General features: G+C 41.3%; 1 protein-coding gene across 1 annotated transcript; it reads right to left on the bottom strand.

Moving 5' to 3' along the window:
* Positions 1-2,698: 2,698 nt before the first annotated feature.
* On the bottom strand, positions 2,699-5,544 carry LOC311282461 (uncharacterized protein). The gene is made up of 3 exons (XM_084396258.1): positions 4,884-5,544; positions 4,118-4,267; positions 2,699-3,437 (listed from the first exon to the last, which is right to left on the bottom strand). The coding sequence occupies exons 1-3, from the start codon at positions 5,257-5,259 to the stop codon at positions 3,166-3,168; spliced, it is 798 nt and encodes a 265-aa protein (XP_084252384.1). The 5' UTR covers positions 5,260-5,544; the 3' UTR covers positions 2,699-3,165.
* Between the last annotated feature and the right edge of the window lie 6,343 nt (positions 5,545-11,887).

The following is an 11,887-nucleotide window of genomic DNA, read 5'->3' as shown; positions in this document are numbered from 1 at the left end:
CATTAGTAGCATTCTGTTCCAGTGGAACTGTTTTTACGCACACAACATTCTCAACATTACATGCCAATTCTTTTTGTATTTGCTCTCGTTCTCGCCTGTCAGCCTCTTCTACCCAACACATTATAGTCGGTTCACAGTTCTTACACACATGTTTGACACACACACACAGCAGCTACTCTGTTTTCCCTCGTTCTTTTCTACTGACTCTTTTACTACATTTAGTCTTATTTTACTCAAGGTTCCCGCTTCGGGAAAATCGTGATATTTGATCAGTTTCTGTATGTCAACCATACATTTACCACCATAATTATTTCTCATTTGACAGAAAATTGGTGTATAAAAATGATCTAATTTACTGTTAGATGACCCCATTTTTGGCTGAATTTCCCTTCTGGATTTTACTCTTTCGACACGTGTCTTAGTATCTGTCAAACGTCTTCAACAGACCCGATTTTATTCTACCCAAAACCGGTCGGGTTTCAGCAAATATGCCGTGCTTTTGTAATTATGTTTTACTCAAAATCTTCTCATGAGCACCTTCCAGCGCTCGATTGATTCTGATTCACCTAATTAATCTGGCGTGGCTCTTCCGTCCACCTTTGCAAGACTTCTTCAGGTTACAGAGACTTCGAGCAAAACTAATTAACCAGCACATGTGATTCCCCTGAATCTGTGATTCCCCTGAATCACCTGTGGCCCTTCCGTCCACCAACGAGCTAAGTGAGGTAGAAACTGATCCGAATTCCTCAGCGCTTACCCCAAAAAATTGTGATTCCCCTGAATCACCTCTCGCTCGTACCCAAAGCAAATTCAGCCAATATGGTTCATGTTCACTCACAATTATCAAATCACACTTAACATCAATAAAACAATTTACCGTTTCTTACCCAGAGATGCTTTTCTGTTTTTTTTTTTTTCCCGCAATCGCCGCGGATTCTTTTGACCCTGGTGGGAGTTCTTTCACTGGCCCTGAGTGCGGGGTCTTGCCTCTCTCTCTCGTAATCTGTTGAGTTTCTATCTCAAACCGTCGAGGTATAAGACGGCTGCCTGGTGCTGCCGAGGTCGTGCACTTTCCCGTCAAATCCGTTCTCAGGACCAGGAGAAGAAGCGTCCGCACAAGATCCCACTATTCTGACACCAGCTGTAATGGCAATTTTGAAATCTCGATGAAAAACACAGCATCAACAGGTGTAAGAAACATTCAAGAGGCAAAACTGTAATAAAGAGAAAAGTTTATTCTTTGAGGATTCTTTTCACAAAAACCGCAGCTACCCGGTTTGGAAAACAGAATACCTAATAGACATAATAGAACATAGACATTTTATACAGTTTCTTGGCAAAAACTCCTCCTTCCAGGTTTCTTGTAAATTTCCAGAAAGATACCCCCTATCTTCAGCTAGTTCGGACTGGTTTCTACCCCCCTGGTACAGGTCACACTGTTCTTTGTCCCTGAGACACCCAAAGGCCTTCATCTACGACCTAAATTGCCTCTCGCTTCCCTGTCCCTCCTCAGCTGCTAGAAAACCTCACAGAAACATATGATTAAACAGTTTGGAACCGAATGAAGAGATTCACAGAGAATGGCAAAAAAATGTCCATGGTAACACATGTATCTCTCAGATAAAGTCTATTTATGATTATAGGTTAATAGAATTTTTTTGTGTGTGTGTGTGTGTGTGTGTGTGTGTGTGTGTGCAGTTAGTTGGGAATTAATGTGAACACTGATCTCCTTTTTTATTAGATTTGCCAGCTGTCACTTCTGGGTGGTCATAAACTGGAAGACACAGTAAGGAAAATGTTGAACAAACTGGCTTCATCATTTAACTGGGCAGGACGTGGACAAAAGAGGAGCTTCGAGGCCTCAAATCTCTCAAAGATAATGTTCCGTAAGTAATAGACTAACTAATACTAAAAGCGCTTTTCACACCATCTTTGTTTAACAGTTTTACCAAATCATTTAGGAAAGTCCCCTGCAGTCAATAATTTTATGTAGGGGTGTGACGATAACAGCATTATCGCGTTAATGAGATGCCTACCGCGGTGTGAGGTCATCACTGCACTTTTTTTTTTTTTTTGCTGAAAGTTACAGGAGTGCATATGGTGTGTGATATGATTGATTTTATGGACATGAATAAATCCTTTTTACTTTTACCCTGCCTCTTCATATTTTGTGAAATATTTTTGCCGCTGCCTCTTATGTAGATGGTGTTTAAACATGAGGTATAATTCATTTTGGGTAACTATATCAAATGGCCAATCTGGTAACGCTTAAGATAATACTGCGCAAGTACACATAATTTACAGCATACCTTTTGGTAATTATAGAGTGTGTACATATAATTATAGGGGAACAATTTATAATATTTGGTGAATAAAGGAGTAACAACCATGAAAAATACAAATAAAATGCAGTATTTCATAACTAAAGCTACCCAACTAAGGGCTAATTATTTTAATATTACATGGTATGTAGCTTATGACCTATTATGCTAAAAAACATGGAAAATTACAAATAATTTACGCAGTAATTCATGATTACAGCCCGGAAAGTACTGCGTAAGTACACCGAATTTACAGCGTACCTTTCTGTAATTATTGTACATACTTTATAAGTACACGTGTAATTATAAGGGAACAATTTATAATATTTATAATATTAATTGATAATATTTGGGGTAAAGGACTTATTACTCTGCAATACCTATGACTGTAAAAATAAATAAATTCAGATTTTGTTTGCAATAAATGTAAAGTAACACATTGCTAACTATTTTGTATTTAAGGCAAGCATAATCTCCCAAATGGCCATTATGGCCAAGGTAGCAAACAATAGATGTCATTGACACCAGATGACAGGAACATTAATAAAACGACCTCAATTTATAGAATGGGTAAGGGAGGAATTGTGTGAGATGGCCATTGAACACAGGACACATGAGGTAATGAAAAAGTACTTTAATTTAAAAAGTCAAACAAATGCTATTGACAAAAAAATGAGCTGTGCGACAGAAAAAAGGTTTTGTAAACAAGTGCAAACAAAAATTAAAAGTGCAAACAAAGTAAACGAGTGCAAACAAAAAACTAAATAAGTCCAAAAAAATTAAACAAGTCCAAAAAAGTAAACAAGTCTAAAGTGCTGTGTGCAAAAGAGCACAAGTGGCTGGATCATGGCACAGGGTTGGGGCGACTACTCAACGCCTGCACCAGCTGACTGAGCGTGCCGAGGAAGGCCTGATTGAAGCTTGCAGACTGCTCCATGTGTTGGCGAGTTAGTTCAGCCTCATGCCGCCTTGCCTCACGTGCATCCTCCAGCATAAGTTCGAAGCGCCGGTCACGGCGTTCCTCCATCCTCTCCAACCACTCCTGCTGCTTCTCATCAGCTGCCTGCATCTCAACCAGGGCCGCATGAACATCCTGTTGCCCCCTTTTCCTCTTGCCTGGAATGCAAAAGAGACAGGAATGTTGGTTTGTTTAGCGAAGCATTTTGATCCTTGTGATTTGAGCCAACCAATATTATGGGGAGATATCTACAGTACTACAATACAATGTCTAAATTGGACATGTATATATTAACATATGACGATAATGAACTCATGATACAATATTGCGATACTCCACGACATATGATAAAAGGTAAAAAAAAAAAAATTATTGTCGATTAAAATGAAAACTTGGATATTACATTGTGGGTTTAAATGGATAGGCTTGGACTTGGTGCTTGTAACCCAAGGACAATGGTGACACCAGAATAAAAACATTCATGATTCTGAAGCTGAAAATACTGAATTATTTTAGACGAATATTCTTAACGTTCTGGTAATAAGACATTTGCCATTATGAGGACCCACAAATATTCCCCCATTGCATTAGTATACATCATAAGCAACATTATATAGTAATTTAATGTAGTACTGACACTCTGAAAACATGAATTTTTTCTCACACAGTAATTTTTATTTTGGGAGAACTATCCATGATACATATTGTCAACATCCACAATACGTATTGTTGCGCTTTTGTATTGCGAAATATATTATGGCACGATATATTGTTACACCTCTAGTATATATTATTACAGTATTATACATTTCTTTTCACTCTGGTGTTCATGTCTTACCGATTGTAATACGCCGAGGTTCACTCGAAGTTGATGGAGCAGATTCTGGTGGTGGTGTCGGGGTTGATGTCCTGGCAGGCGAACTTGAGCTTTCAAGGGTGGAAATCTCATCAAGTGCCTCCATTTCCTCCTGACAGCTAGGATGCTCAACTGAAAATTTACAAAAGTCACGTTAATAACACAAACGGCAACAATGCGGTTGAGATAAATACAGAACATACAACGTAGTAGGACTGAGTGGGTAGCCAAACAAAGCATTTTTACTTTGTATAATGTACATAAGTATTTTTTTTTCAAGTATCTATAATTTTATAAGAGTAACTTTTATTGCACTACATTCCAAAGCATAATATTGTACTTTTTACCCCACAACATTACTGTACTGTTTAAGCCTACTGAATGTGGACATTTTCACCTTGCTCTGATATTTCATAATAATTTTCAGACGGAGTTCTTACTCTTTCCTTAAGCTATATCATTGGACCCATCTCTCTTTAATATATATTTAGTAGAATATGTTTAGTAATAAAACAGTTGTATTTTATTAGGGTATCTGTAGGCTACAAGTAACGTTACTGGACATGTACTCCGTCCACCACAGGCTAATAAACTAACGTTAGCGTTTTGCTAGCTTGCAAATGATCGGTTGATACCACACTGGCTGGCTGACAGACAAACAACAGACTTGCACAAAAGTTGTGCATTGAACGTAAGCTTTCCCGTGATCGATGTATACTAACGTTATATTTCACAATTACAAATTTACCGGGAGGCTCCATCATCGACTCCAGCAACGAGGTAGCCGTATCGATGCCTCCTTCTCGTCCCAAACTCGCCGGTCTGTGACCGTAGATGGCGTCCATCATTTCTAGCCACTTCCAATTTTTTCTGTGAACACCACTCCGGCTGTTGTGGTCTTTCACCTTACGATAGTCACTCCGCAGTTTCTTGCATTTAATGCGGCACTGCTCGGACGTCCGCTGGTAACCCTCGACAGCCATCCTCTCAGAAACATGCTGAAAAACCTTTTCGTTTCTCACCATGCCATCGAGTTCCCTTTGCACCCTTTCTTCACCGATGATACCCAAGAAGGTCTGCACCTCCTGGGTCGACCACGGTAAAGTTATGCTGCGCGGCGACATTGTTGCGACGGTGTTGTAATTTAAAAATGGCGCCTCGTGTGTTGTGTCTTTCCCCTTGCGGCACGCGCAAATGACGATTCTCTGTCAACCAATCAACGTTCTGCAGTGAGTCTAGCTCCACCCTTTAGTACCGTTCCACTGTGCTAGGTACCCCAACGGAAGGGTACCCAAAAAGTGGTACGGTACGGTTCGGCTTTTTGGTACCATTCTCAACTTTTGGCAGTGGAAACGCAAATAAAAGGGTACCGACCCGTACCGTACCGTACCGTACCACTCGGTGGAAACGCGCCATAAGAGCTGACCTGACTAGCCGCATACACTCAACACATCTGGGAGCGGAAGGTTGCCTCAGACGAGCACGCGAGTGTGTGTACTGGCAGGGGATGAATGAGCAAATAAAGACGTTCATTTCCAAATGTGCCATCTGCAGGTCAGATGACCCCAAGCAACAAAAAGAGACATTGCATCCCCATGACATTGCCTACAGACCAGCTTGGGCTAAGGTAGGAACTGATTTGTTTTCTTGGCACAATAAAAACTACCTAGTAACTGTGGACTATTATTCAAATTTCTGGGAGGTTGATTATTTGCCGGACACCAAAAGTACCACAGTGATTCACAAACTGAAGGCACACTTTGCTCGTCAGGGGATTCCAGATGTGCTCATCTCTGATAACGGGCCGCAGTACTCATCACACGACTTCAAAATATTCAGCCAAAAGTGGGAATTTGTGCACAGAACATCGTCACCCGGGTACCCGCAAAGCAATGGAAAGGCTGAGTCAGCTGTCAAAACAGCAAAACGTCTTATGCAGAAAGCTGCAGCTGCTGGACAGGATCCATACTTAGCCCTACTGGACCATCGCAACACACCGAGCCAAGGTCTCACCACCAGTCCAGCACAGAGACTTCTCAGCAGGAGGACCCGGACCCTTCTTCCTACTAAAGAGACACTGTTGGAGCCGAAAGTGTCAAACAACAAACAGGGACTGATTAACAACAGACAAAGACAGGAGAAATACTTCAACCGCACAGCAAAAGACTTGGACTGTTTCACATCAGGGGACAGTAGGGCTGTCACTTTTGAGAAAAATCAAATTCGAACAGATATCGAATATCAAGCAATGTATTCGAATATATTCGAATATCTACGAGTAAAATGTAAAATGAAGTCAACGAACAACCTCGATCCATCAGGAAACGCCACACGGTCGCTGAATTTCACTGTGCTTCATGAGGAGTTTTTCTTTTGCGTGAAAAAGCCGTTCGCCGGAGATGTGTTAAAAGATAGCGGAGTGCATTCATGATTATTAGGCTACCGGTATAATAATCCTCCTGGCGCCGGGTCTGAGTGAGTAATTTACTCTCTTACCTTTGTTCTTTGATTAACATTAATGACACTTTAAGACCAGCCGCTGCGGACAGAGACGCGATCTGACACGCATCTCATTTTCTCACAAATCTCTACGTTCATTTAAGACTTTATTTAAATAATTTAAGACTGCTCTAATGAGGACACTCGACAAAACGGACATTTGGCATAATTTGTGTGTTGTGGTTTGTTCAATTGTTCAAGAGTATCAAAATCTCCACGGACGCATCAAAGGATGGTCTACGTGCGGTCTTGCTCCAAGCAGATGTTGATGGCTGGAAACCGATAGCCTATGCCTCTAGGACAATGACACAATCTGAGTGCAGATATGCTCAGATCGAAAAAGGAATGTCTCGGACTCGTCTTTGGATTTGAGAAATTCCATGACTATGTCTATGGCTTATCGTCATTCACGGCAGAGACGGACCACAAGCCTTTAATTGCAATCATCAGAAAGAATCTGAATCAGATGTCTCCACGCATTCAGCGTCTAATGATGAGACTGCAACGTTATGATTTCGAATTAGTCTACACACCAGGGAAATACATAGTCCTAGCTGATGCGCTGTCCCGTGCACCATTAACATGCACATCCTCAGATGCGAGTTCCACAGAAGATGATGTGAACACACATGTGAATCTTGTTGTTGAATCTCTTCCCGTGTCTGATCAGAAGCTCAAGCAAATAGCTGAGGAGACAGCAAAAGATCCAGTTCTTCAGGCTGTAATTGAAAATCTGAACAATGTCTGGGTCAAAAGTTCCTGCTTGCAATTCTACAATGTTAGAGATGAGCTCAGTGTGGCAGATGGCATTCTTCTAAGACGGGACAGAATTGTTGTTCCACAAGTGCTAAGAAAAGAGATGCTTTCCAGGATACACGAGGGACATCTTGGGATGGAAAAGTGCAAAAGATCATCCAGGGATTCAGTCTATTGGCCTGGAATAAATTCTGACATTGAAAAAATGGTCAGTACTTGTGAAGTTTGTCTGAAGCATCAAAACAAGCGAGCAAGAGAACCAATGATCACAACAGACCTACCTCAGCATCCTTGGCAGAAAGTAGGTAGGTACTGATCTGTTTCATTTCCATTGGTAAAGAGTATTTGCTGGTAGTGGATTATTTTTCAAATTTTCCAGAAATAGCCCTGCTGTCTAACTCCTCAAGAGCATGTGTGATACAGCAGATGAAGTCGATTTTTGCCAGGCATGGCATTCCTCTGGTTGTAGTGAGTGACAACGGCCCATGTTACAATTCAAAGGAATTTCAGGACTTTGCTGCTCACTATGATTTCAGACACGTGACCTCAAGTCCCCATCATGCTCAGTCTAATGGGAAGGGTTAGAAAAAGAAAAAGGAGTGCATATAGTAAAGCAATTGTTGAAGAAAGCATCTGAAGGAAGGTCAGATCCATATCTAGCTCTTCTGAGCTATCGAGCAACCCCCCTGGAACATGGTGCATTTCCCATGCAGAGCTCTTAATGAATCGCAAGATGAGAACGACACTTCCCTGCCGGATTGACACAAAACGAGACATGAGCCGCGTTTCCACCGCAGGAACTTTGCCCAGGAACTAGGAACTTTGGGCTGGTACTCGATGTGTTTACACCGCAGGAACCAGGGTCTAAATGAAGTTCCGGGTAAATATTTCCCCCTCCGATAGACCCTGCTCATGAGGTAGTACTTTTTCAAAGTTCAGGAACTTTCAGGGGTGGGACTTGTGCGCTGCACAAGCTGATTGGTTGTGTTCACACCGCATTTTGGTTGGATGACTCCACGCAGCATTTTCTTTATTTTTAAAGTCCACGTGAACCGGAAGTTGCAAACGACTTTTCTCCAGTGCTGTGACGTATTTTCCAGTGAAAAGGAATATTGAACAGAGGGCAGGGTTTTACTCTAGCGCTCCTCCTCTCCATCTCTCGCTCATAGAGCTGGTAAGTCCCGCCCCTTCCGCTAATCCCCCTGGACCTCAAAGTTGAAAAACCGTCAATGCAAGTGAATGGGAGAAAATAATTATTTTCTGGTCCCGTTTGAATTTTGCCATGAATGTGAACATATGTTGTCTTTGAATTTTTTATAGAACTTTTCGTGTAAAGAATGCTACAATTTAGCGGGTAGAAGTTTGATACGGTTAGACTTTGTGTGAAAGCACTTTGTGGACTACAACTCTTCGCTGCTTTCGACGCGTTTGAAACGTCACCACCACTAGCACACGGCTCTAGCTCACGGATCCCGCTAAACATGACTGTGTCTTTGGTGCACTTCACCGCCTTCTTTCAGGGAGAGGACAAAATCGTTGAGGTTGGTGAAAACCACGGGTAAGTCAACTTTATGGGGTGACGTCACATAGGCGACATGTAGTCTTTCTCATTATGTCTTTTCCACAACTGCTAGCCTAAGAATCATACCATATACTGTCAAACTCGTAACATGAAAGATTATATAAAAAATTCACAGACAACATATGTTCACATTCATGGCACAATTCAAACGGGACCAGAAAATAATTATTTTCTCCCATTCACTTGCATTGACGGTTTTTCAACTTTGAGGTCCAGCGGGGTTTTACGGAAGGGGCGGGACTTACCAGCTCTATAGCAGACTAACGGTTTGAGGGGAGTGGTTAAGCGTTTCTCAACCCAAGCCGTCAAGCATACGTCATCAGGGAAGGTCCTCCAATGCAGAGAGGAGGGGCATTTTCAGATTTTGATTAAAGATTACGAAGCCAAAACATTTTTTTCCGTGTTTTAACTTGCACGGATTAATTGTTCACCACAAGACTAGTAATATGCGCTAGCAAAGTAAATAGGGTCCATTTTGATTTCAGTTGGACTTTAACCTCCCTTTTAAAAAGTGGCTTCATGCAGTAAAGTTGTCTGTCTGCAAATATGGAATTTAATAAAAAAAAAACTGGGGGACTGGCGACGAGTTTCAGGCTTTATTATTTGGGTATTTGTGGAAGAGGAAACTTTCTGCGCGTTCGTCACAGCCATCTCACGGCCAATGTCCGCAATAGCTGATAACATACAATTTTATATCTAACGTTAGCATTACGAGCTCTGAACACGCTTTATCAGTGCTCGTCTCTTTTCTGCCACAGCTTTTAATATTAAGTTATTATGTTTACACATTGTCATCTATTGCAAGGCAAACCATGTTACACATTTACTATAACAGGATTGAAATAGCGCTTTGAGGTTAGTAACAAACAACTATTTACAAGACTGTCACTATTTATGATTGATAGACGGGGTTCAGGCTTTTTTTAAGCGTATTTGCGCAAAAGGAAATTTTTGCGCGTTCGTCCCAGTCATCTCACAACATACCTTGTCTAATTTTATACGCATACGAGCTTTCTGAACACGCTTTAGTATCAGTGCTCGTCTATTTTGTTATGCTAATTACCTCGTTAGTAAACCAATAACTGCAGCACAGTTTGAATCTCCTCCGTACTTATAAATGTGGCGCTCAAAACTGATTACTGTCCGTCGCAGACTGGGAGGAGCAGTTGCGCGCAGTTTACCTTCCCGGTACTTTAGACCGCGGTGGCTATGATGAACAGTGCAGCAATAAAGCAGAAACAGAAGGCTCTTCAAAAGAGACAAAAAACAAACCATGACAAGCAAACCAAAATGCTGAAAGTGTTATCAAAGAATGACATTGTGAGAGTGGAAGATACCAACTGCTGGGACAAGAAAGCTGTTGTTTTGGAAGAGGTGAATCCGAGATCATATGTTGTCAGAACAGAGAATGGGCAGGTCCTTCGGAGAAATCGCAGAAGTCTTCTTAAGACGCAAGAAACGAGCCAGACACTGACTGACATTAAAGGAGAAGAAGTTCTGGTCTCACCTGAAGATGTAACACCACCCAGCATGCAGTCTTCTTCGTCTTCTTCCATTCCCCTGGACAATGATCATTCTGCAGAAACAAATGACCCTCCTATAATAAGAAGATCATCACGCATAATAAAGAAACCTGATCGACTTAATTTGTAAATAACTCTGCTCAGTTACCTTTGAAATGTGATAAACAAATGTGTCGTTTTGAAATTTCTGTTTAGTGTCAAATGGATAATTGTGTTATATTATTTCTATTGTTTTATGCATTTTAGTTTATATTTTTCTTCTAAAGGAAAGGGGATGTGGTGATTAGGTGTGTTTCCTATGATCGTCCTCTAGATGGCAGTAATACCTAATAGAGTGAACAATTACCTAACACTGCATGAAAATTGGGATTTCCGACCCCGTAAACGGCCGCAAATCTCCCTAATTTTCGGCAGTTAACGACAATTTACAGCCTGTGAACGTCGCGTTCGTCTGTGCCGAATATTGTCGGAAACGAACCATGACGTATGCAGAGCGCTCGCGCCGGAGGTGTGAATGGCTCTAATTACCATATGAATAGCAGCTCCCGCCAGAGAAAGGCTTGAATTTCCTCACTCACTATTGGTTGAACCCACGTGGTTTAAACAAGAAAAATCACTCGTGATTGGTTGGCAGATCTGTTACTATTGGTCACCCTTGCTCATTAAAAATTCAAAAAATTATAATATTCACATAATAATATATAAATTATTTTTTTATATTCATAATATGCTATTCTGTGGTATATTCATGTCATTGTTAACCTATGGACTACACTATTATTACCATCAAGGACATGAATTTATAAAGGAATGGAAAATTTGCCAGGGACATGCTGTTTATTCAAAGAAAGAGCTTTATTAGCACAGACACAAAACAATATACACCTATGTACAAAGCATAGATCATCTGCACACACAACAAATTGGAAGCTCAGTGTCTGTTTTCATCTTCGGAGCTGTAGGTGACTAGTGGCGTTCTCTCTGAATTGGATCCACTTTGAAAACGTCTGTGGTGCGTTGCCCTGTATTTAGGAGTCGCCTCTAATCTCGACTGCAGCGTAGCACAGAGCTTTGTGAGCTCCTGGCTGGTGGTTGAACTTCATCGGACATCAGATCTATGGTGGCGCACTTCCAAATGGCCACGTCATCCTCACCTAGCACACCGTCTCGCTTCTAGCAGCTGTAAAAACAACCAATACAGACAATCAGTATAGTGATGCACTGTGTATGGACACAAAACATCTATTAATGCACGTGAAAAACAGTCACATTGACTAAAAATCTTACCCTCTTTCTTCTCGCTCGACTCCGAGCTGAACTTGTCACAGCTTCGGCCATGGACGTAGTGTCCGTGACGTCACCCGTAGGTTTCTGAAGAGCATTTTTGAAGCC

This window comes from Rutilus rutilus (genome assembly GCF_951802725.1).
Source record: "Rutilus rutilus genome assembly, chromosome: 22".
NCBI lineage: Eukaryota > Metazoa > Chordata > Actinopteri > Cypriniformes > Leuciscidae > Rutilus > Rutilus rutilus.
Note: the sequence above shows the minus strand (reverse complement) of the source record. Positions and strands in the feature narration are given on the sequence as shown.